Consider the following 27,987-nt stretch of genomic DNA (forward strand, 5'->3'; position numbering starts at 1 on the left):
GTTCCCTTAACAAAATAAGTCAAAGAAACTGACATTGGTTAACCATTTACGTTTTATTTATTTATTTATTTTTGCATTAAAGTTTTCTGTGTCAATTTTACTAACGTAAATAGAGGAAAGAATAGAGAGTGGAGGATAAGGTAATAGCCATTTTTAAGAAAATGCTCTTACAATAAAGTGTAAACGGTTTGGTTACATGTCTATTTTAAATTTCAAAATATTAAAATCGAATTGCGTGTTTATAAGCAAAAGCATAGCTACAAATTCAATGAAAAGGGTTACATTACCTTTTCTACAAGAAGAAAATGCTTTACATCAAAAGGTTCAGAATAAGCTTGTGGCTTATCTTCAAAATGCACAACGTATTTTACAGAAGGGATATGCTAAATAAGTAGTTCCATGCATGGTAAATAAGTTTAACTTTAATCCAATGTATCGGTTTTTACTAGAACGAATATCAGACGGGATTTTGAGGGGGGGAAAAAAAACGCGCGTTATAAGAGACCCGTGTAAAAACGATCAAGCGTTAAGTAAATGAACGAGCTTCTACTGTACTTAGCATTTAAAATGAACATTTTAATATGCACATCTTTTTCGTTTCAATATTCATCTGAATTTTGGGCTATCCGAAGTTTTACGGTTATTAGCACTATCATGTTGTTTAACTTGCGCTCGGTTTCAATGTACCACGACTATTTTATAACACGGATAAAAAACATGTACCCATATCAGGGGTCTACACTGCAATGGGCAGGTAAAGGGCAGTAACTGCTTTTTTTTTTGTCATCTATAGTACGTAACCTTTATCGTACAAGCTTGCTTATTTGGTTTCCGATGAAAAAAAACACGAGAAAAACTCCGAATTCCGACGTTTCCCTTTTGTTAATATTGAATCCAAAACGAATTTCTTCAAATATTTCGAAAACTATTTTTGCAGATACTGCCGTTTACCTGCCCACAGCAGTTCAGTACTTACTTCGATAACTTAAACTTTTGAAATGAAAAAAAGCACAACAAAATAAAACTCAACTTCATATTTAATTATATTATTAAATCTATACATATGAAAAATGGATGTTGGTAAATGGCATGACTGTGTGTGTGTGTTCCCTAAGATCTCAGAAACTACCCTGCAGATTCGGCTGAAACTATCACCATTTGTTCTTTTTGGTACTGGGAAGGTTTATAGACAAGTTCAAAAAGAAATCCGATTGATAGTTCCTTTTTTATTCTTTTTTAGTCCCAATTTTTGCATAAATGCGCCAATAAGGGGTCGAAAAAGTACTTGCACGCGTTGACATTACGTATGTGTCCATCGAAAGCGCTGATTTTTCTGTTGAAGATGGCGTCTGTTAGAAAGTTCTAAGTTGCATAAAAAAACGAGTTATAAGCGTTTCAGTTCCATGTTTGAAGGCTTTCATCAACTCAATGCATTATTTAGTGTATCGTCTCAACTCTCAGTTGATATCTAGAATTTTTGTATTGTTGACTATTTTTGCGTTCCGTCTGACTGTTCGAGGCTTTTCTCAAGTCAAATCTTAAAGAAACGTTTTTCCACAAGATTGTCAAATGGATTTAGATGATTATTTTCTTTTTAAATGAAAATTTAATGTAATTAATGACATGTGAAGTTTAATTTTATCTTTCGGAAATTCTTCAAATTTGTATGTATGCTTAAATGTAGTACTTTCGTTTCTAAATGAATACTACTTATTGCTATTTTAGTTTTATGAGTAAGAAAGAAGCTCGATTTTCAACCACGTCAAAAAGGTGTGTTTTAAATTCTTTCACTTAAAACAGAAAACAAATTCAAGTAACGATTGTTTCTCATAATTGTTACTGACCCAGGCAACGCCGGATATTTTTGCTAGTAAGATATATTTTTTAAAAACTAATTGAAACTTATTTATTACCAACTTATTCTCTTTAAGGTAATTTAAATTAATCTCACTTTTCGACAGTTACTTTTATAGTGAAATGAGTTTTTGAGTACGCTTTATAGAGCAAGTACTAATTCCTTCAATCTTTCAAATACCAATTCCTTCCAAAGCTATTAAAGTTTATAAAGGTTTTCTTAAGATAATTCAGTTTTTTCATCCTTTTGAAACATTAAGACATAAGAAGATGCATTAACTTTCCGTGGCGCATTTTTCCTTCCCCAGGTACTTACCACAGAAGAAAGGAAGAACGAACCTATCGTGACAAACTACAAATGTTCAAGCTTCTCCAAAAACTACGTTTACCGAAAATGTTACAGCATATAACCTACAAAACAAATGTGCTTGAAGACCTTTTACTCTCTTAGAAGATGGGAGGATTGAGAGGATAGGAAGAAGAAGAATAGGAATGTGAAAATAAATACTCTAGGAGGAGGCTGAAGATTAATGGAAACTTTGTAAAGTAATGCGAGAGGAACGGAATGATGTTCAAGTTACTGTACTTAGGAATTGTACTTTTTCTTCTGTTTTCATTTCTTGCTTGGCTTTTTATATTTTTTTATTTGGCTAAAATTAAGTACTCTGCGATGCGTTTGTGTACCTGAAAGGATGGACTTTTTTTTCAACTATCTATTTCTCACATGTTGTGTTATTGTTATACGTTTCTTCTTTAATAATTTTGGATTTTATCTGTTGTTTGGAAAATGCTTGACTTAATAATAATAAGTCAAAAAAAAAAAAAAAAAACGATTTTTCAATAACTCTATGCTTGGTTTGTTTCATTAATAACGTAATTTTACTTCTTGATAATCATACTCAACCTACTTTGAAGGCGTTACGACTGCAGTGAATCAGTATTTCAAGGTGGTTTATTGAGTACTGTGTCTTGTACGTGAAACAAGTGAACGTTTCGGGATGAGTTTGCGATCATGTGGCGTACGGCCAAAACTCATATATAATCCAACTTTGTCCCCCAGCCTGGAGGCTGGCTTAGCAGTGAGAAACTGAATTCACACACCAAAGAGATTCCGTGGATCAAAACCCGCAGACACCACCACTAAATCTGCTTGTATCAGTCGCTTCACGCACGCTCAAATACGTATCCAATCCACGGGTGATGAAAGTAGAGCAGCAGAAAGATTTGTGAAAGAAATAGCTTTAAGAAATTACGTTTAGATCACCCTTGTTGTCTTAGTTATTGCAATGCTGATTTCAAATTTACGACCACCGCAGGAAGACAATTTTGATCTTTTGTAAGGAAATTTAAAATTATTGTTTCATCCGTTTTTTTTTACCACGATCATTTTGCTACGACAAACACTAGCATCATGAGTAAGGACATCACTATGGCTATTTCTGGTAATTTATCTGCAGACAAAACCCGTTCAGTTTTCTTAAAATGAAACTTTCTTAAATTCGAAATGTGTAACTTGTTGATAACTTTAAGATATTTGTACGGTTGTTTAGTAAACGGGTCCCTAAATGTTTTAACTTCTGATATTTTTATTCTAGTAATTCATTTACAATATCTTCTAACGACCATCCAACTCGTACTTCTTTCATTAACTACAAAGCGCATATAAATTTAATTATTTGATTTGTAAGTATCGATTTTGAAATGACATAAATCATTCTTTTTAAATATCACACATTTATTAAACGACGGGGTTTTAACAGTTCATCATCCATGCTTGTCACTTATTACGACATATTCAAATTCCTCGCTTAAGGACTACTTTTTCCAAGTTTCACAAAAATCAAAGAAAACCAAGCAAATGCAAAGCAGAGTAAATACATATCGACTAACAAAACCATAGTATTGTCTAGTATATAGATACAGTTTAAGAGAATTTCTTTATTTCCTCAGTTTTAGCAAAATCTTCAAATATTAAGTTAATGAAGATATTTGCTGAATATGCATAGAGTATTAAGACTCCAATTTAATTGAAAATAATAAATAAAAAAATTAAATATGCAGCTGCATGAATCCATTGGCGAAATTTTTAATGCATGTCTTAATCAAAAATAGACACGAAGTTAAAAAAAAGATCTAATTAAAATTTACTCATCAAAAAGTTTGTACTTATATAAGGTAGATGATGCAAAGGTGACCGGTGTTTCTTAGGTGTACCCCCCCCCCTCCTCCCCCGAAAACAAAATTAAATTTATTTCCCATAGAAAAACGCCGGTATAACATTAAAAAACCTGATCTCCTGGATCAGTTGCCATAGTAAACTGATTTCACTTTTTCAAAACATAGTTTTAATTTTTAACGGGAACATTTTTTGATTTGCATGAGTTTAAGTTCTTAGAAAGGATACGCTTTCTGGAAAATTATTTATTTCTATCTTCATTCACAGTAATTCACAGATTTATAAATTCATCATATTAATAACTTTACGTTGTGCATACGGTGACTATGGTGAGTCACCATTGGAGCACTATGCTCAAACGAAGGTTGATGAACTGCAATTTTTAAATTGCATTATGAAAATAGTTAATTTTTTACTTGAGAAAAAAATGCTCTTGATATGTGTTGAAAACAGGTGTTTAGTTCCACATAACAAAATCACGTGAATACTCATAGGGAGAAAATTATAAAACTCCATTAAAATTCAATTGTGCCCACCTTTGGTTCACTTTCCTAAAATTCCGTCAAAAATAACGAAATAATTGCGAATAGTATCTGAAAATCAAAGGGGTTACAAACAAGCAATTATGTCTTAATCATTTATTGTAAGAAAAAAGATAGATTCTCAAAGGGAATCAAATTAGTAATTAAATCGTGATATTTCCTCTAAAGTAAGCCTAAAAATTACAGTGGTTTATATAAGCAGGCGTTTTTTCTATAGTAAGTTACGTTTCTATAAACCTAATTTTTCCGAGTTGCAATCATTTTCGAGCAAAATGTTTTGTAAAACTTGCTACATTGTAAGAAAACATGAACATGACAATCTGCCAGTATGCTATTTGCTTTACACAGACACTTCAGTATAAAAATTTTATACTTAAATTTAATATTATGTGTGTGCTTTGTTTTCCTAAAAATGGTCTTACTAAAAAAGTGGTAAGGGCATAAATAATGTATGAAGTGCAAGCCAAAGGGTAGTTTTTGAGAAAATTTCTTGTATTATTCGCCATAAAATTTTCGCGGACAAGATTTTATGTGATTTTTTTCCCGAGGAAATATGCTTTATATGGAAAAAGGTTGGGCATTAATAAATAACATTTTAAATCAAAGTATTGAAGAGCTTTTTTGAGAAAAAATGTCATACTATTCCAAAAAGTTGTTTATGCCGAAATATCTTTCGTTTTTGATAAAAGCTGCTGTATTTATTTTTTCTTTAAACACATTTTTTTTTCGTCTCCTTTATAATGCATCTAAAGGGAAAATATTTATTTTTGCTCAAATCTCTGAACATGCTTTTATAGCAAATAAAAGCGGCATAGACGCCTTTTGGGTCCGGTTATTTTCACGTTTCATATCTGGAAACCATTCCAGTTTCATGAATCGCTGATGCCAATAGTAAGAACTATTTGTTTGCAGCAAAAACATAGTTATATTATTTGACCACTGAAAGGTCAGGCTATATAGAACACTATTGGTTAACAAGTGATATTGTAGGAAACTTTTGATGTTTTTAACGCATCAATTTTGCTTTTTCTCTTGTTCGCATTACTTCCTTTCTTCGTATTACGTTAGTTGCTGAAATAAAATCCTAACCGTTAGAAATGAGCTAAACAAAATGTTATCATTTGCTGTAACTCAGGAAAGAATCATTAAATATATGGGGAGAAAAGTTTAACGCTTAGCCGCAATCGTTCAAGCAAATTCTTATTCTTATGATTGAGAATAAGAATTCGCATGAACGATTTGGCAATATCAAGAACTTGGTTTTCTCTGGATTCCATAGACTGTTAATAGGACTAATGTGTTTTGTAATATTAGCCATGTTTATTATGTTTATTGTTATAAAAATATTGTTGATATTATTAACTTTTACAACTTTCGTGAAAATTTAACTGTTTTCGCACTGGTATTCTAAAGGTATAAATAAAATTGAGACATCTCTAACAATGGTGATTTTTTATACTATAACCCGACACAGTACGCAACAATTTCGGTCAACATTCTGTCACCGTTTTAACTTACTAATTTATTAATACTATAACACGAGTAAAAATAAAACACTCTTCAAACGAAAAAAAAACCTGCGCAAGATAGCATAAATATAGGTTGGAAGATTTCAAATTTATGTGCAGTAAGCAACGGTGTCGGTCAACAGTTTGTCAACGTTTTAATTTATTAATACATTAACACTAGCCAAAAAAAAAAAAAAAAAACTTAATGTGCTGCGCAAGAGGGTATGAAGATAGGTTGGAAGCTTTTGAATAGGTGCACAGTACAATATCAATCACCATTTGGTCCTATAGAAAGCAATGAGGTTGTTTCCTTTAATCAAAAGTACTATTTTTAGTCACTGAAATCGTTAGAATAAGCAAAAAAAAAACTTAACATGGACCCAAAAAAATACTTTCATTTTCCGAACAGTTATTTTTAATTAATTTTTTAAAATGTCCGATTTTTCAAACAAGGCGTGGTCTTTATAACTCCACAAATGATGTACTTTTGGCGTATCTGTCTGCCGGGTTTCTACGTTATAATAATCAAGAAGCGAATTAAATCTTGCGCTCTACTCTTGCTATCAACCATATCGCTGCCAATACACGTGAGTAAAGATGCGAACTAAATATTGTGGTTTGAGAGTGGCAATACTGAATGGCATTTTATCATTTGTGATGTCATCGGCAGAAGCGTAAACAATGAAAGCGCACCGACTAAAGTATATTTTTTTTAATATTAAACTTAGTCAAAGTATTTTTTAAATGATCAGATGCTACGTTTTTAAACATGCTCTTTTAGAAAAAAAAATACTTTTAAAATTTTGGAAAGGACCCCATTAATCTGAAACAAAACTTTAGAGTTTTTTCATGACGATGACGCAATTTCAAGCATTTAGACAACTAAAGTTGTAAGGTGAAGGAAGCGAGTAGATATTGCGAGGGCGAAGAGATAGCGTACAGAAGATATCGGCGGGTAAGAGTTGCGTAAGTGTGCAGAGACTAGTTGTACAAGATCAATATTCGATTGCGCAGATAAAATTACATGCTGGTTGTTCAGAGCGTTTGAGATAAAATACCGCTATTTTGCATTGTTTAATCAAGCTCAGTTTGTGAATGTTCATACAGTTTCTCCAAAATTTATAAGAATGGCAAAAAAAAAAAAAAAAAATCAAGCGTTTTTTCATGAAGTTACTTCAGCAGACAAACATTGAAAGGCAGCGGTCCGGCAGCGGTCTTGTTTAATTAAAGGTCTACACAATCTCTACTACCAGAGTAGGAGTATTCACGCATGTTCTACTTAAGAGATACGGCACATTGCTCTCATTCGTTTCCATGGTAGCAGAGATTATAATTTATTGTTTCTCTGTATTGTAAAACGAAAATAGACAATTTTAGATTATACGAGTTACAAAGTTGCTTGATATAATTTTGTAAATTTTCTGACATTCTTTGTTTCGTTTCTTTAGTTTTTTCCTTAAATTACAACTTCTGCGTCCTTTCTTAAACTTCTTTGCCTACTATAATAATAGTTATATACACAAACTTTACAATAAATTAATTTTAAGTGCGATTATTATTGTTAACAATTGAGATGTAAAGTTATTATTTAAAACAATGTATCCTTCCCATAAGCGCAATCTACGGACAGATTGCACAAAAATTCCCTCAATACCTTTTGTTATAACTATTGCATTACATTAAAGCGTCGCAGGAAATCATCACTAGAAATACATAACCAACAAATAATGTTACAATTATACTAAATAGTTTAGCAAAACATTGATATCTAGAGTTTTTTCAATGCTCTGATGAATTATGTGTAAACTATCCTTGTTTCACCTTAGCCCTAAGAAGTATTCGGGAGGAATATCCATGTAGGAGAATGAAAGTTTTTAAAATTGAAAGAATTGCAGTGTTTTTATAAAGGGTAAAAGCCGGGAAAACCGCCCCTTATGCCTCTCAACATCTGATGTCGGCTCTTCTTACCCTAAAAGCTATTTCTAAAGCATGGCATTATGAGATCATTTTCCCTTTTAACATTACTTTTCTCACAAGTCCTGTGAAAAGTTGCGTTTCATTCCTCAAGCTATATTTTTTAGCAACGTGGTTGTGTTAGTTGCCATTTTTATGTACGACTGAGAAAACTGAACATTTTTGTTAAAAAATTCATTCATTCCATTTTATTTCAATTGCTTAAAATTAGATACAGCCAAGCCCGCTTATTGAAACAGTGGTTAAAACAGTGTTGCCCAACCAACGGCCCGTGTAGCTAATCCATGTGGCCGTTGTTTTGCTCAATGTCAGAAATCGAAAAGCACCATTAGTGACAATGTCACAAATTGGAACGACAATTCAGAAACTATTTTCTGAAAGGCATATAGTCAATAAAAAATAATTATTAAATAAAAACAAAAGACAGACAGCGTAAAAATATAAAAAAACTAAAAAGAAAAGAAGGAAGCCCAGTAGTTTAAAATGCTATTAAGTTCTACTGAATAACTACCCCCATTGCAATAGTTTTATAATCGATACAGACATACTAAGACAAAGCATAAACTCAAAAGCAGAATAAAAAGATCAACATTCGGGTCCAATTCCTTTTTAACCAATCAAGGAAAATTTGAATGGGCCCCAACTGTTGATCCTGCTGTTCTGCTTTTGAATTTATGATTATGAATTATGAATATGCTTTTGAATTTATTATGTGTGTATCAATTATAAAACTATTTCAATGGTGCAGTTATTCAGTAGTACTTAATAACATTTTTAAACTACTGGGATATTTTTTCAATTTAGTTTTTTTGGTTTTTCGTTTTTATTAAATAATTATTTTTTATTTTACACTTTTCAGTTAATTTAGTTTTATTTTACACTATTTAGTTTTCATTGACTTAGTTATGATTATAAAACAGAAAATTTCGCGATATTGTCAATTTATTGAGAGAATTTCTAGCGTAAAGATTATTAAGTTACTTGTGGTCGTCCAAAATACAGATTATTAATCCCTCTAGTGACCTAACTAAACTTAAAGCTACATATATGCTTGACCTTTAGCAAAAATGCAGTTTGGAAACGTCGTCAGTCAAATCTTTCTCGCAAAACTAAAAAAGTCCGTCAAGAAAGTACATGTCGCGAAACTCAGTCCCCTGAATCATGACAAAAACAAATGCAACATGTTAGAAATGAAAAACAAATTAGTAGACTTAGTAAAAAAAAAAAAAAAAAATCAGCGAGCACGCTATCTGTGTGCGACACGATCCCGAAATGACAATATGGCGACAAATTGTGGATATGGTGAATTTTAATTACTATCATGTGTTTAGTGACACTTCCAAGGTTAATACAAATCAATTGACATACGAATCTTCAAAATTGACCAAGGCATTTAGCCTCTACAAAGCCACATGGGAACAAACATACATATATACATACATATACTCATAAACGCATTTCCCTCCTTTGTGTCGCGCAACGCAGTCGGGTAATAAAATAAGCATCAAGTAATTGATAACAACTTTTATTGTTTTGTAATTTTCTTTCCTTTTCCACATTTTTTCCCATATTATTTTGAAAAGAATGAAATATTTTGAAATGTTATATGTGTTCTAGCCCACAAGAATGATTTTAATATGAGATCCGGTACTCGGGAGAAAAATGTTGGGCACCACTGGGTCAAATGAATATCCCACTTATTGTAATAATTTTTCAATGTACCAAAGCGTTGTTTTGTCATTTCGATCGCACTCAAATTGCTTATTCCATTGAGCAGGATCGAATGTATTTCCAACGTCAGCAGGTGCTAAAGTGCGTTTTTGAAAACTCGAACAAACATTTAAGTGGTCCCAAGCGTTCAACGTTGTAAACATCTTAAGTTTAAACGAGCGGTTTAATTTGAAATGAATGGATCTAAAGAAAAAAAAAAGAGAGTTTAATTAAAAACTTCTTTCGCTTGAATTTCGTAGAATTTTTATAACAATTATGGATCACTACCACAACTTTTCAACAAGTAACATCGTATCTTGAAAGATCGCTTTAAAGATTGCCTGGTGGATGAAAGCTATAGTGGATGGGCAGCTCGTAATTTGCTCTAAAAACTAAGGTTTAAAATGTTTCTTCTTAGATGAGTTGGCAACAGTAATTTTCCTCAATACTATTCTAAAACTGAACCGAATATAATTTTTGAAGCTTTTTACTGGTTAAATGTAGTTATTAACTGCATTGCTGCACTTTTGACGAGCAAACGCTCCCAAAAACTGAACGATTAAAAAAAATAATAATAATAAATTTACATATTAGTAAATACGTCATCAGAGTCATGTGTCAAATACAAGTAAGGTAAACACACCAGTAGTGGACAGCGTTTAAAATATAAGTAGGCACTACTGGTGTGTTTACCTTACTTGTAAACTATTTTATTAATTTTTGAAAATTAAGATATGCTCAAAATCTCATTTACTACCCATAGTACCTATTTTTTTTTTTTTTTGAAGGAAAAAAAAAATGGTAATGTTTTATGAGTGAAAAATGAAAACGGTTGTTGGTGTATTTGAGTATATCTGGGTTTTTTTTTTTTTTTTTTCAAATAAAAGATGAAAGCTACACTTTCAAATTCTTTCTTACCTTTAAGTGAGTATGCAATAGTCAAATAGGCGATTCTCGAAAAAAATGTCCCGTGCGTAATACTAAGTTTTTTAATTTTTTCAAGTAGCTATTTATTAAACATGGGATTAAGTATTTTGCTTTGATGGTATATAAAAGCATGTATTATTCCCCCAACAGCATTATTTTTAAAGGTTAGCTGGAAAAAATAAAAAAAACTAGGCGTTATGCACGGGACATTTTTTTGAGAATCGCCCAAGCACACATTTAATATTATGCACTTTAAGAATTGAAAAAAAAAAATAGTTATTTGATATAGAACTCTACTACAAATTTGATTCCAAGTTCAAAACGATTTAAGTTTACTTTAAACTCTATTTACCACCAGACATTGTAAGAGTTGCAAAAAGATATTCCGCTTCTGTTGATCCAGCGTCATTATGAGCCGCCATTAGAAGATCATACCATGTTCCTGCTGAGAGGTCACTTAAAGTCACTGTGCTCTGAGCAGGAGCTATGTTCGAAGATTGCAAAATCCATTCTTTTTGAAGCTTAGGCTTGTAGCGAACTTCAAAATATAAAATCGGACATCCTCCATCGCTCCAGGAAGACAGTCGAACAATAGCAAATGTTGAATTGATTACCAGTAAAGATGTTTTATCAGGAGCTAGTGGAGCTACCGAAAAAAAATTCAAATAATCATAATTACATCATGTCAGAAAGGAAAAGTTATAGTCGAGTTTACTTAAATTTAAAGAAAAAGATAATTAATTTATCTGAAGGTATTTTTTTCAATGCGCAAAACAGAAGAGCGAAAAATTCTGCAGAATTTAGCAATGGTGGAATCTAAACTTGCTTTATTTTAAATGCAAGTTTAGTACGGGAATTAAAGGATATATGGACGGTTCATAATGAAAGGGGCGTAAGTCAAAACTTTTGTTTTTTTAATTGAAGTGTACATGGGTTGAACTTTTTCTTTAGCTCCTACAGACAGGGTTTTATGCTAGGTTTTATTTTCACTCGTAACAGTCCTTGCAAGTATTTTACTATCCCACATTAAGTTTATATTAAATGCATACGGGCAGTGATGTAAAACATTTAATGTTTCTATTAAAAAGCTACAAGTAGCTTTTCACAAAAGCTGATGCATAGTAAAAACTCTACTTATTTTTATTACCAATTTTTCACTTAAAAAGAAAATTCACACAGCCTTGATTTTTTTTTTTTTTTTTTTTTTTGTAAACGTTTTTACAAACTCTTCAATTACTTGAAACTATATTTCACTGACTTAAGCCCCTTTTGTTCTAACTATGACAGATAATATGAACTGGTCATAAATGCCAAATTCCCCATGTCCTAATCGTAAGAGAATTACAGTATGCGCCTAAATATACTGTATTTGATTTTCGCGTAATTCTCATAAACATGACCATTAATAAACATACTATTTCATCATTACTACGTGTTGTTCATGTGTAAATAACGTTGATTTGCTTGGTTGCAGTTAAAAATTGGCCTCACTACGGCAGGAAATGAAGGAATTGTTTTCAGCGTGGAATATTAATTTCGCTTGTTCTGAAATGGTAATGAAGGAAGGGCAAGTTTGAATACAGAAACTGTCAACTGCCAATCACAATCTTACAAAACTTGATTCTTATAGGTTGGATAAAATTGACAAAGGAAGATTTGAGCTAATCTAATACACTCAGAATTGTTCCTTCAACGTGGGAAAATATCGTTATAGTTTTCTGAAATTTGCAGCATCAAGTACTTCAGAATATATTTAAAGTTTTATGCTGCCGTTACAATCGAAATCCACTGCGCAGTGAAACACGATGTAATATTTTTTTTGAAGATGAAATATCTGTGCCCATTTATTGGCAATCTTTCTTATAATGTAACATAAGGTCAGTTTAAGGATCAGCACAGCATAAGACTAACGAGTACGAAGAAAGTTTTAGTTAAAGGTATTTACTACTGAAAAAAAATAGTATTGAGTAAGTTTTTAACTTAACTTGGTTTCCATTTCAATGTGCTGTAGAAACAAAACTCAGTAAAATATAGTGCTATGGAAACAAGAATATCTCAATACTAACATAACCGAAAGAATCAATTTAAGACACTGATAAACCATAACCGCAGAGTAAAAGCAAGGTACCTACTTTATTCCCCTTTCTCGAAAAGCCAAAATTATATGTTTTAGGTGACTGCAGTTATCTACACAACTGCATATTTTGCATTCATTTATTGAAAAAAAAAGGAACACAGATAAACTTTAAAAAAGAAATTATTTTATAACATTTTTGTTTATTTTTAAAAATGCTAAATCCTATCTCATTATTTTTTTAGCTTAACATAAAACAGTTCTGATTACGTATGCTTAAAAAATGTGTATTTTAACACGCTTCGAATTCTATTCACTAAGTTACGATCAAAACGGGTAACCAAAAAGCTTTTTTTTTTTTCAGTAAAGACAAATACCAAATCATTTTTCAAACATTTCTTTTGTCATTTATATGATTTCGCATTTATATTTTATCTTGCTAAAGACTTCTATTTCCATTGTCAACATGGGATGCCATCGTAACCCGCGATTATTCCACCTTCGTCCCAAATTACTTGAAGTGGAAAACATCACATCAAAACATCATGTAATATTTCTGAGCAAGAATCCCGGTCATACTAATGTTTAGAGATCACTCTTGATGCTGCCTTGCCAAAGATTCCGTTTTGTTTCTGATCCCGAACATTTTTCTCTTCGAGAAGGAAAATAAAAATATTTTCCTTTTTTTTTCCTAGGTTGATCCTTATCTCTGTCGTGCTTCTTATTAGAGTGAGATAGGATAACATAAAAAGAAAAGTATTGGAAAGAGACGTGAACAGAAATGTCAAACATTACATGCTGACAAAAATTGCCCAATACGTATTTTTATCCATTTTGACAAAAGCTCCGTGGAGGACATTATTTACTTTTAGAGAGCCAATCCCTGAAGATCTTTCAAACTAATCCGTATCATTTATTTTCAGAAATCTATAGATTAGAAGAAAGTTTGAAGAACGGTACGATGAAACCATTCCAAATAAGGAAAATATCATTTATTGTACTTAAAATTTAAGCAGATGATTAATCTACATTTTATACAATTCCAGAAAAACATACTTTAAAGAAATTTGGGATTTTAGGAAAAATGCAAAAGGTAATGTGCATTCAGAAACCCCACGCCTATGCTTCTGTATGTAAAGAAAACAAATAAATAAAATAAGAACTCGAAAACATAAATATTATTGATAAACTTTAGTGTTCTGGAAGAGATAAAATGACAGTCATCTATTATTTTCAAAAATAATAATAATAATAATAATAAATAAATAAATAAATAAAATAGCTCCACTTGCAGGATATCTTCGTACCTTTTTAATTCTAGATACGCATTTCAAACATATTTGTATCAACTAATAAATATAAATTATATAATATTAATGTATAAGATATTCGATGTATTAATGTATTTATTGATTTGAGTCAAAATTTTAGAACTTTAATAGAAAAGCGGTGTAAAAATGTACGCACAAGAAGTTGCATAAATTGTAACATATTTATTCAATTTGAAGTAAATGTAACAGTTACTCTGTTTTTCAAACAAATATGTAAATTCCTCAGCATTAACTTTTAATATGTAGTATAAGTTTTATTGAAAAATTAAATAAATAATAACCGGTTATAATTATTATTATTATTTTTTTATTTTTTTTTTTTTTTTTTTTGACATATGAGGTAGTGAGAAGCAAAGGGATGCAAGCGGCAAAATTTAAAATGTGAACGTAACCAGTAAAAATGGTAGGTGAACCTCTCCTCTGTCTTGGGGCAAGATATTTCTAGCAACCCTGGTAGGTCTGTATAGCATGATTTAGAGAGAAAAAATCAATGAAAGCCTACCTAGGATCTGATCTTTAAACGCGTTTTTCTCGAAATTTAAAATAGTCCACTTCCATCCCTTTGCTTCTCACTGCCTCATATATACTACACACTTTGAAGCGATGTTATTTGCATTTACATTGAATTGGAAAAGCTAAGTGGAATTTGGTACAGAAAAGAAAATATTTCATTTATTTATTTGTTTATTTTTTAACTTTCTTACAAAAATATAATTTCTATATATTCCACAGAGAATTGTAGTCACTCAACATTTTAACCACTTAATTATTTATTTTTAGGCTTAATTATTATTATGTTCATGAATCTTTTACTGAGATTTTTGAAAAGTAAATTCAAAAACTCAGTCTAATAATTAAATTTGAATCAACCAAAAAACATATAGTTATAAAGGAATTAGCTATACGTTAGGGAATTTTTTCTCTTAGGGAAGTACTGTGCCTTATTTAAGTTACCTTTTAGGTAAAATGAGGAACACTGAGCACTTTGTAGAAGAGCTCATTCGCTATCCTTTGATTTACTAATGCATCAATCGATAACACAATAAGTATACATACATATATAAATGTTCATTAATGTGTTACATGTCCTAATAACTTAGTATCAATGATATATAATTCCCGAATTCATAAAAAAATGAAGAGAAATTCCGTCTTACTAACTGAAATAAACGCTACAATTGGATCTGAGAAAATGCATCCGAAATGTAATTTTGCTATCATAGTGCCATAATTTTTAATTAATGGAAGAAGGAAGACAAAAAAATTTTTTTCATATTATCAATATTTCCAGTTATATAAATATATTTTAGTGAGAAGTGACGGTGTAGTGCTTTTTTTTTCCTAAATCTAAAAGAGCGATTTCATTTCAAGTAATACCCAAGCTTTTCCTAAACATCCATCAGTTATCCCCTTCCCTTAAAAGATATTCATTACCCTTATTCCTCGGATTAAAATAAAAGTCATTTAAAGTATTCATTTCCTTTCCACTTCAATTCTCATAACTTTCGGTATTAAATTTCTCGGTCTATTTCAATTCCTTTTAATCAAAATACGATGCGAGAGAGTTTTAACCTAAGACAAAACAATGTAACAAGTTTCTGCAAAAATAACACTCCGGGACAATAGAAATTTAAATTATAAAGCAACATCAACGGAAGATTTCTCTTTCTCTAGGAGGAATGGGTTTCTTTACTTACCTCCTCCTTTTGTTTTCCCAGTGACTTCTTCGCTGGGTTCGCCCCGCCCGGCATTGTTAAAGGCAGTGAGCGTGAAATGGTACTTGGTTCCGCATTTTAAACTCTTTACAATGGCGCTGTTCCTTTGTGGGGCGACATGAGATTCCTCTGCTAAGTCCCCGGATTCGCTCCGATATTGCAGAATGTAACCTTTAAAATTAAAAAAAGGATTTAATTATTTCGGAGCTTTAGGGCTGGTACTGTTTGCGTTGCTTGCTTTATATGCAAACTACACCTCAAATGGGGAATGTTGCAGTAAATTTTAAACTCATTCGACTTAACAATGTTTTTTCCCCTTATTATTATTGTTTTCTTTTTCTGTTTTGTTTTTTTAAATATATATCTACCTGTGAGAAAGTTTCAAAACGTTGGATGATTTTCGAAGATTATTTTCCAGTAGTATTACGGGATTTCTTGATTTTCCGGTCCTGTAAAAAAAATTTACTTACCAATAGTTTCCTGAATTGCTACAAGTTGCATCATGCAGGCTTCTGACTGTTGTAACATGTACTGTACCTTTTTGTGTTAAGTCATGCTCATCCTCTTTTTTAGCCGTTTAACCTGAAATTTTACACCTCAAATGGGGAATGTTGCAGTCAATTTTAAACTCATTGGACTTAACAATGTTTTTTCCTCTTATTATTATTGTTTTCTTTTTTTTTTTCTTTTTTTTAAATATATATCTACCTGTGAGAAAGTTTCAAAGCGTTGGATAATTTTTAAAGGTTATTTTCAAGTAGTATTACGGGATTTCTTGGTTTTCCGGTCCTGTAAAAACTTTACTTACCAATAGTTTCCTCAATTGCTACAAGTTGCATCATGCAGGCTTCTGACTGTTGTAACATATATTGTACCTTTTTGTATGAAGACATGCTCATCGTCTTTTTTAGGCATTTCGCCTGAAATTTTACCACGGTCCTTTTGGATTAACTGCGCTCCAAACAGTAGCAGATTTTTTGGAGCCGGGGGCCCCGCGCTGTTTGTCATTTAAGGGTACAAGATATTACAATTCGTTCATCAGTTCTTCTTTTATAGAAGAAAATTATTTTTCTTTCCTAATAACCTCTTGTTATAATCATTATTACAATGTTTCTAAATATTAATTCCATTTTAGTGAAATTATATAAGATTAAGGAGTTATCGCTTTAACTTGTTAAACTAGATATTTATCCACCATCTTGGAAGTAAATTAGTCTGAAATATTTATGTACATTAAAGTAGGTCAATTGACTTTAGGGGTTCTCTAAAAATCATTTAAAGATGCCTTATGTGAACATTTTTTCAAGAAAAAAATGTATGGGAGATGGTCAATTTTTACATTTTGGTGATCCTCCTAAAAACTATTTCTGCATCCGCTGGCCTCGAACAAGGACGTAATGCAGTCTTTGGATAGTGTGGAATTGAAAGCAGGCAAGATGTTCGGTAATGGCTTTCAATTCTGCTCTAGCTTCGGTCATATTTGCTTAAATGATTAAAAGACCTTTTAGTAAGTCAGAGAGGTGCCGAGCAATAATTTTAAACCTTTTTAAGTTTTTTTTTTTTTTTGAAAAATTCCTGTTTATTTCAGAAGCGTTAGGGGTTTTATTGGGAAGAATTTCGAACTCTTCGGTAATATTACATGCAATTTCAGGAGGGTTACTGACATTTAGAGGGAAATTAGTAAGTTTTATGCCAGATATGCTACTGACAGACGTTTGGCATATTATCTGCCCCTTATTTTTAAGGAACGTTCCTGATTTATTTTTAAAACGTTCGTTGTTTGGAACGTTCCTGAAGTGTAAATATAATTTTGAAAAAAAAAAAATTAGAGAAAAGAGCTTTTTATTCTTGTTTTTTAAATAAAATAAAAATATATAAAGTCTTTAAAAAGATTACTTCTCATTAAACATTAATTGACTTAAATAATTTTACTAAACGTAAAATATACGTGAAAAATAGAACTAGGAAAAATTACATAGCACAAAAGCCTACACAACGAACAATGACCGGTATATATACAAGCATATCCGTAACAAGGAATAATAAATTTTAATACGAACATGTAACGTATACTTTCAAAATTAAATTCTTGTAATAACTTTATTGCATGAATTGAACTACTCAATTTCAAAGTTAATTGATAGTTAAGCTACTAATTAAATACCAAGCATAGATGAACTTGATATTTAATTGAATTTCTTTTTAAATTAGTTTAAGGTGTTTTATCCCTCTATTTTTTATTTTTTATCTAAGAGATTATATGTAAAAATAATTTCAATAAAAAAAATAATAACGACAATTAAAACAAGTAAATAAACATGTACATAAGAATAAAACCCGCGGTAAGAGTAACTTGCTATTTCTTTTGTTTATTTGTTTAACCTCTGATGTTCAAAAACTGCATTTCTTAAGCGATTCATTTACTTTATCTTATCAATTCATTTATTTTGAAAATTGGAGAATTAATTGTAATTTTGATTTTTTCATAATAAAACGGTAACTAAGTTTTCCCTGAATCTTTAATTTGCACTTTACATGCATAACTCACGATATCATTCTTTTGAAACAAAATCGCTGAATAAGATAGATTTGTTGTCTGCGTAATTTTTAATTCAATATCTAATCGAGAACTAAGTGAAAATAACCAAGAATTAAATGAGAGAATAAAATGCGTTTTATTAATAACTTGTTAGAATTTTCCTCCACAAATAAGCAAATTAGAATATCGAATACATTATGCTTTGGTATGGAACTTTTAAAAACTAACACGATTATTTTTGCGTCAAAAAAAAAATGATAATTTGGAAAATTCATTTTTTTCTTTACATTTTTCAAACATTTTCATAAACAGGTACGTTTGATTTCAAGGTCTCACCACTTCAACTGTTTTGACCAGCAACAAATATCAAAGAATTTATGCTTAAAATGGTTTTTTTTCTGTATATCATTCATGTTTAAAATATTCATCTTCATATTAACATATCATAATTTCGTATGAATTACTTCCCCCATCGCTTCATGCATTAATAACGCATCGTTCAAAATTTTCACAAGATTGTTATTTATATACACAAGTTAATTGAAAATCCTAAAGAAAGTTTTACTTCTGTCTCTTATAACAATAACAGCAAGAAACATATTACATGGATCATAAATATACCTACAAAAAAGGGCACTCGAAACTTTTGATGTATACGTAACTGAAATATAGATTTTTATCTTTTTTTTTTTTTTTTTTTTTTTTGGACGAAGTTGAAAATATATGAATAGAACTCTTAGAATAGAAAAACACTTTCCGGTATTGTGGTCTGTCAGAAGCAGAGTTTTGTTATGAAAAGAAAGCGTTTTTTTTTTTTTTTTTTTTTTTTTTTTTTTTTTTTTCAAATGCATAAAAGTCTTGCCTAAATCCTGGAAATGAACTGCGAATCATTGATTGGGCATAGTCTCTAAAAACTCTTTGTTCATGCGTTATTTTCGTTTCCGCAAATTAACATAGGTAAATTGCAAAGAAAATAAGACAAGAAAGTAAGACACAATCATTTTCGTTGCAAAGACACGAACAAAGAATATCGTAAAGAAAGTATGAACAAAGTAAGAGAAAAACAAGTTTTGAAATGTCATATAAATTAAATAGGGTCAATTGGGGCAAAATGAGACTTGGGGTAAATGTAAAGATATTTTTTTACTACTTTTGAGTTCTTTTTTTTTTAACTAACTGCTGGTGAGTGAAGACTAGGTAACATACAGGAAAGAATCTCGTACAAATTTACTGAAGAAGAGAAACAAGAAACTATTTGAGGCCTTTCCACGAAAAAGTCAACCCATTGTCCCGTACGTGACGGTTCACATATTTTATTAAAACGTAATAACTGTAAAGTGTAATGACGAAATTTTCCCTAAGATATCAGACCAAAGTTTGTAGTTTGTTAAGCAGAAAACAAAATTGTTCATTAGTACTTTAAAGTATTATTTTTAATGACATATATGAGGCGTCACGTAAGGGTCAAAATGACCTTTTTTTTCGTGAAATGACCTTTTGTTAAAAAAATAAATGATTCATTTCGACTATTTCTTTCATTACTTAATATTAAAATTGGAACCTCCAAAAAGAAGAACAATGACCCCTGAACAAGGGATAAGAGTAAGAAAAAAACAAGACAAACAAGTATTGAATTTTCATATAAATTAAATAGGGTCAATTGGGGTAAAATGAGACTTGGGGTAAATGTAAAGAAATTTTATTAGTTTACCTGATCAAAGTACATAATAAGTGAGATCTAAGTGACAGATCGTAAATAGTAAGAGAAAATTAAGACAAAAAAGTTTTGAAATGTCATGAAAATCAGTTGGGGTAAAATGAGACTTGGGTTAAATGTCAAGAAATGTTATTGCTCTTTACATGATCAAAGTAAGAGAAAATTAAGACAAAGAGGTTTTGAAATGTCAAATAATTAAATAGGGTCATTCGGGGTAAAATGAGACTAAGGATAAATGTAAAGAACTTTTGTGTGTATTTCACATAAGTTTAATGTATAATTTAATTCTTCGAATGACTTTCTTTTTGAATGTATTTAGATTACATATGGAGGATTCAGCGGGATGCATCACGCGACCTACGGGACGCGGGTTGAGTAGTATTGGTGTAGCAATTCTTAAGCATCTAAATTGATTGTATGTAGTGAAATAATCTGCGTAAATCAACCTCGTGGGGAAATGAATGGGGCGTTTCCATTTGCCCCATAGTCCCTGTGGTAAAAAGACACCTTTTCATTCACTAACAGACAGTCATAAAGCCAAGTTTTTCATATCCTGTTTTATTCTCAGAGAGTCTTGGACATCAAGCAAAAAATGTTATGTCTCCATTCCATCAAAAGAGAGGAAAAAAATCTTAATTTGAAACATTGAAAGTATGTTTTCCTTTACACCAACTGATTTACATACTTTTTAAAAATAAATTTGTTTTTAGCAAAAAAAAAAATTAAAATCGACAATACAACAATGCGCTTAAACTAGCAATTTATTTGATTAATATTCAACGAAGATTCTTTTCAAATAATAAAAAAATATGCATTGCTCTGCCGGCAGCCTTGTCTAGTAGTCATAGAAGTCTGACTACGGAAAGGGAGGTCCTGGGTTCTAAACTCCAGCCTGAGCATGGATGTACTTTCTCTCTCCTGCCCTTGTCCTTTGTGGGAATGAGTTGTTGTGCTGTGAATGGTTGCCTACTCAATTAACGAGTCCTTATTGCATGTGTGTACTGTGGAAGTCGAACTCTACACCATATTACGGTAGAGTTGGAAAAAGTGAAGCAACGCACCCCAAATTGCCAGCTTAGCTGGCATAAGGCAACAACAACAGCTCTTAGAACCCCTTTCAGTAACTGTTGGTATTATTCCTACTTTTCTAAATATTACTCTTCGATGCATTCAAAGTAAAAATTTATACTAAATTTCGCAAAACAAGCCACTTAAAAAGTAATTAGTGCTTAGCAGCAGATACCCTAGAAACTTAAGCTATGTGGAAGCCAAAGAATAATCAATAAAATTCTCATTCGAGAATGCGTTGGTTTCTTAGCAACGGTAAAACTTCTCTACCATAATTCCAATGAATTAAGAATTAATTTAGAGTTTCCACGGACAGTTTTAAAACATTCTTGCCTAAGACCAAGCAACCGTCGTCTACGTTTCACTAATCTTATGCGTTAATGTTCCCTTCATGTAGACTAACGACAATTTAAACGCGTGGTCTTAACAGATAACCGGCTTTGCAGCTGTTACACTCAATTTATTACTAATCTTTTTGGCCAATCCTTTATTAACCGCTCAAGTTTCCATGGAGATTTAGTCACGAAACTGTCACTCCAACAAATCACGTGATTAATGGTTTCAGAAAGCAAGTTTTAATATAAATTTCCGTTATTTACGTTTAGTGATTAAGTTTCGAACTCGTTGATTTGAATACAAAAATGTTATGCAATATACAAAGGATATATGTAAGGAATAAAATTTTCTTCGCTAAAGGAACGTAATTTTTTTTAAAAAAGTGGTTAAAGCTTTAAACCAAATTTTATCGGTAGAACACAGCAAACTGAGAAGGATGATGAATAACACTCATTTAACCACCGTTGCAAAAAAGTGATTAGGAATAATAATGTCAAGTTTAAATTTTTTAATTATGTTTGAGCTAAACGCAATCAACTTTCGGAAAACGAAGTATCTGCCTTTTTGATGATAAATAATTGTTGTCAAAACGTTTTATTTAATGAAAAAGATAGGTAACTTGAAATATTTTAAAGAACGCTTTTAGAGGTTAAAAGAAGTTTCTGAAAATATTTGAAAATTGAAAATGTGCAAAGCCTTAGCAAACTAGCTTGTGCCAATTTTGGCTACAGTATTTCAAGGTTACCTAGCACTACACAGGACCAAAATAGATTTAGTTCGAAATAGAAACAAAAACGAGGGGGGGAGAGAGAGAAAGAAAGAAGGAATCCTACCACCGTTTTCTATAAAAGAACGATAAAAATTGTATGAAAAATCATTTGAAATGATAAAAAAAAAAAAAAAAAGTTTTTTTTTTTTTTTAAATTTTAAATCAATGCTTGATAGGTTAACTGTTAAGATATTGTTTGTAGAAAAAAAAAGTTATAAAAGTATGCTATTTTTATTTACAGTCAATTATCAGACAATTCCTAACAGAAAATCATTTTCATGAAAAGTAACATGGAAAATATCAGCAATTATAATTTATTAAATCATTAATTAGTCCGCCGTAATGAAGCTTCTATCATTCATTTACATTTACAGCAAAAGGGCAGACTGAACTACATAATTAGTTTCATCCCACTGGTCTGCTACACAGCGCAAACCACATATTAATGTACATTCATCCTTTTCGTTACCTTTCTTGTAGTTTTCTTTGGCAGGACATGTCATGTATTTTGGATTGCATTTAGCGAGATAAATGGTAGAGAGTGATTTCATGTATTATTATTCACTACCATTTATTCTCTTCAGTTCTAAGACAGTTGAAGCGTTATATTTTAATAATTTCTTATAAATGTTTCAGGTTAAATAAAGCATTGTTAAAAGAACGCAACAAATATTCCATCAGGCTTGAGTTGGGATTGTTGTTGTATAACGGTGAGTTAATAAATAATGGTGCGGCTTCAAACGAGTATATGCCTAAGAGTAATAATAGAGCAGGGATTTTTTTTTTTGAGCAATCACGATTGCTTATTGTTCTCACTTGACTGTTTTGAATTATCATTTTATTTTCGCACCAGCACCCTCTGCCACCACCACCGTCGCGTCGACCGGCCTCACGATGCTGCTCCTTTTGCGAAAACCGTCTCCAGGTTGCGTCCATATCCTACACACACACGCCTACACACACATACACACACTCATGCTTGCGCACAGACACAAACACACACTTGTACACACTCACACATACATATACACACATTCATGCCTACACACAGACACAAACACATATGTCTACATACACACACACACACACACACGAACGCATACACACACACGCGCGGCGTACACACACAGCACTGCATACACAGCACGCACACATATACATACATACACACGCGCGCACCCACACACATGCGCCTACACAAACACACAAGCGCATTCATACACACACACGCTCGTGATTGCGAAAAACATAATTTGAATTCAAGATGCCAAAAATTCAAATTAATATATTCTTTTTTTTTTTTTTTTTTTGTACACAGTGTATCTCAAAAAGAATGGTGGATTTCAAAAACAGGTATATTCCTAAGAATAAAAATAGTACAGGGATTATTGTTGTTTGCAGGGTGATACAAATAGAATGGTGGGGTTTCAAACGAGTATATTCCTAAGAGTAAAATAAGTAAAATGTTTATTGATGTATACAGGTTAATTTAAAAAGAGTGAGGCGAGGGGTCATCCAAACGAGAATTTTTCTAACAGTAAAAATAGTGCAGCAGTACAGGGAATATTGTTGTATACAGGGAAATTCAGCAAGAATGATGGGAATTCAATTTTTTTTTATTTCACAAATTTATTTATTACCACCAATTAACCACGTTTTCTACTTTATTCTTCATTTAACTGTGTATAAATAAGTATCAGTCGTTTGTACATAATGACTTTATGAAATATTTGTAAATATTTTGCTTTGGCTGTAAAGTAATATTTGGTAGTAATTATTTTAACTGATGAAAAATACTCAATAGCTTAAAACATGAATTGTACTGTTTTCGTGAGAAGGACTCGTATAAGTAAGAAAATCGCCAAGATGTTTTTACAATATGGCTAGCCAATTTCAACATGGCGTCTTACACGACATTGGAATTAAATGTTACCCACTGTTTTTTTTTTTTTTAGTCCTAATGCCCCCTCCCCAAAACCCCAAAAGAGATATATAATTTTGAAATCTTCCTAAAATTTTAAGAAAAAAGCCAAATTTAAAGACTTGGCGGGAAATTGAAGGTACCAAATTGTACCGTCCAAAACAGATATAGAATTTTAAAGTCTGTCCAAAATTTTAAGAATAAAGCTAAATTTAAAGACTTGGCTGGAAATTGAAGGTACTAGATTGTACTGTCTGCATGTGGTGGGACATCTATCTGCAAAGCGCGGGAAAGATGTTTTCTACTCACTGATATTTTAATAACAATATACATTTTTGTTAAATTCATCAAAGCAAAAAAGCAGTAAATTCAAGCTCTATATTGTTGACTTTGAAAGCAAAAAGAGTTTTAAATTTATCTATAATAATTTGAGCAGTCCCGTATCAAAATTAGCTCCATCTACTTAAAACAAATACGAGAAAACAATTATATTTCACGCTATTTCCTTTTTTTTTCCCAAAAATTTATTTTTCTAATTGAATAATGTTTCATGAATGACTTTTTTTTTGTATAGTTTTTTTCATTTATTCATTTTTTATTTTTGTTTGTTTGAAATTTTTTATTAAAGTTCTAATGGTATCTCAATTTTATGACGTGTATTATTATGCCGCTTGTATAATAAAATAATGTGAGTTGATTGAGGGATTTATAGCAACCATGTTGACGCTACACGTGCGTTTTTACAGTGGCGATATGGCAAAAACTGCCATTCAGCTGATCCAAATTCATCTGTAGCGTGATAGTATACACAAACAAGTATCAACTTATGAAAAACAACACTTTTAAGAAGTCATAGATTTAGCTAGTTTTCAATCTAAACGGCTCCCCCCCCCCCCTTTAAAAAAATCCAATGCGACTCGTAACTTTCGTTTAAGAAACAAAAAAGAAAAAAGAGGATATTTTGACGACAACCAAAAACTCTGCGACATTTTTGACAAACTACTTTATGACAGCAGGACTAAAGATGTCAGGTATAAAAGAAATCATTCGGATATGTGTACTACATATACAGTTTACGCAGTGTCAGTTTAGAATTTGACTTCGTACGCTGCATATCATATTAATTTTGAGGCGGAACATTATTATTACCTTACTAACGTTTCGATTACAATTTCAAACATTGTCACTATAGTGATCATTTAACATAGTGCCGAATTAAACCATGATATGTTTCATTAAGACTCGTGGAGAGGTTATATCCCTTGCTAGTTTCTGTACATTACTATAGTTATGCCACGAATATTATTTTTCGCTCATTATTGTAACTTAAAACTAATCTTACTTGAGTATTCTATTTTTCTTACATTTAGAAACATCATATTGATTTTAATTGATTATACCAATATAAAAATAATAGTTAAATAACTAGGTGACCCGCGCGAAGCTTTTACACGTCCGAAATAACGCAATCGTATACTAACGAACTTCTTTAGATAGTGACTTTAAAATACATCATCTTTCATAGTTCTGTGATCTTAATGGGCATATAAAGTTTCATAATCTAAATCCTGTAAAGAATTATAATATATATTTTAGGTTCGTTAAAGAAACTGAAAATTAAAAATAAAAATTAAAGCAAAAGGTAACCACTTAAGAGACTAAGGAAGTAATCGCATGCCCCATCCTCCCTTCTTCATTTCCAAAAAAAAAAAAAAAATGTTAATTAACATATAATAGATGTTATGTCAATCGGAAAGTAGTGTTTTAAAAATTGCCATTGCAACATAACTCTTCTAGGGCAATTAAAAGTTATTGAAACGTAAGTTGCACTTACATTTTTATCAAACCAGCTATTATTTGGCGTACAGGTTAAATATCGTGTAGTTGGTTTCCACTGTTTTTAAAGTACTAAAACCTTTTATATAAAATATAATGCCATCGCTATAAGCAAAATTAATTTCAAAATCTTTCAATTAATGTAGTTTTACAATATTTATGCTCGTAAAGAAAAGCGATGACGAAACACATGGGTTTATTTATTCAAATATCTATATTTGGCCACTAATTTTTAGAAAAAAGATAACTACAATCTATTATATTTTAAATACTTTTAATATTTACAAAATATCAATGAGTGTATGAACATGTGTACAACTTTTTCGGCTGGTAAGCATTTTTTTAATATTATATTATATATATATATATATATATATATATATATATATATATATATATATATATATATATATATATATATATATATATATATATGTGTGTGTGTGTGTGTGTGTGTGTGTGTGTGTGTGTGTGTAAGAATGTTTTGTTTCAATTCGATATGTGTTGTTTTGCTTAGATAGGTAACGCAAAAATAAAGCTCGTTATTTTTCTACAAATACTGTATATTCAGTAAGGCGCTCACCATCTCTTTTGGAATATTAAAAACATATATAAGTTTTTAAACTAAGCGTTTTTCTTCATTAGTAAAAGTGTTATGAAACAAAATCGTAATCAAACCGTCCTCCCCCCCTAAAAAAAAAAGAAAAGAAAAGCTCAACATTATTCTCATAAAAAATTTGAGTGATGTAAGGACATCATATTTTTTTTTAATTAACTACGCTCATTATTTATCAGAAAAGCCCTAAATAATCCGTAATTAAAGCACAAACTTCGGAATGGTGTACACATTGTTTTTCTTAGATTTTAGCTGAGTAAACTGAAACTCAGTATAAATATTTAGGAAAGAAAATTCTTTTTTTTCTTTTATTCAAAACAGCGGAAAATTAATACTCGAGAGCTTATGGACTTTATCTTAGGAGAAAAAAGAAAGAAGGAAAATATTATCGTAGCTCAAGCATTCTTCAGTTCCTCTGAAAAAGTGTTTACTTATGACTGCTGGGAAATTTGAATATTTTAAAAGTTTAAATATTTTATGACTGGATTAGTGCGCATTATGTTCTCTGAAAAACAGCTGTGCTTCTTGAAGAGCAGGAAAAATAAGTCGAATCCTTAGGTTTAAATTTAACTTGAACAAATTTGTATTTATAACAACCGCTGCATTTTCCTATTTTACGTTATTATTATGTTGCGTTAACTATTGTTATTATGATTACAATTATTACATAAGATTTTTTTTGTTTTGAAAACATATGCAATATCTTTTTTTGTCATATTTTTGTCAGAAAACCAATGCCAAAGTAAAGAAGTTTAGTTTTAGACTTAGATAAGCGTTTTTTTTTTCTCTAGGTAGATTGTCACATAACATTTAATGTCCATGAAGTAAATGATTGCATGTTTTCTTATATTTTTAAGGGAATAAATTTTAACAAAATGGAGCCTCTCAGCACAGTTGAGTCAGTAAAACTTTCATCTGTATGGAACGAGTCCGTTTATTTACAGGGATTACGGTGATTCAAAAACACTTTTTTTCAACTAGAGTCCAGGACAGCCCCCCCCCCCCACATTTTTTTTAAAACTTACTAATAGTATTATGCTGTAAAAGTTTTAGCTTCTTACTCAAATTTTAAGAGGGTGCTCATCGAGCCCTGAATTTAAGAATAGCCGCAGCATTGAAAATGTCACAAATTTTGAAATATATAATTTCTTCAGCTGTTTTTTGAAAATAATTATTTTATTGCAATGTATATGAATATTACTCATGTATATTATAATATGTAGCATTGTTTTTTCAATTCAATATATTTTTATCCCCCCCCCTCATACTTATGAAATTTGGGAGAGGGCGTTGAGCACCCTCTTTCAGTTGAAATAGGAAGCTAAAATTCTTCCAGTATATTACTATCCATCCGCTTAAAAAATATTAAGGAAT

The 27,987-nt window shown here is 31.1% G+C and overlaps 1 protein-coding gene across 1 annotated transcript in view; it reads right to left on the reverse strand.

The window, feature by feature from the left end:
* The window catches only part of LOC129222239 (cell adhesion molecule DSCAM-like), a 304,597-nt gene that overhangs the window by 116,814 nt on the left and 159,796 nt on the right, over positions 1-27,987 (reverse strand). Inside the window, exons 11-12 of the mRNA XM_054856719.1 lie at positions 15,794-15,982; positions 11,044-11,337 (exon numbers count right to left, since the gene is read on the reverse strand). Coding sequence (XP_054712694.1) covers positions 11,044-11,337; positions 15,794-15,982 — 483 coding nt within the window. The remainder of the gene's footprint in view (positions 1-11,043; positions 11,338-15,793; positions 15,983-27,987) is intronic.

This window comes from Uloborus diversus, chromosome 5 (genome assembly GCF_026930045.1).
Source record: "Uloborus diversus isolate 005 chromosome 5, Udiv.v.3.1, whole genome shotgun sequence".
Taxonomy (NCBI): domain Eukaryota; kingdom Metazoa; phylum Arthropoda; class Arachnida; order Araneae; family Uloboridae; genus Uloborus; species Uloborus diversus.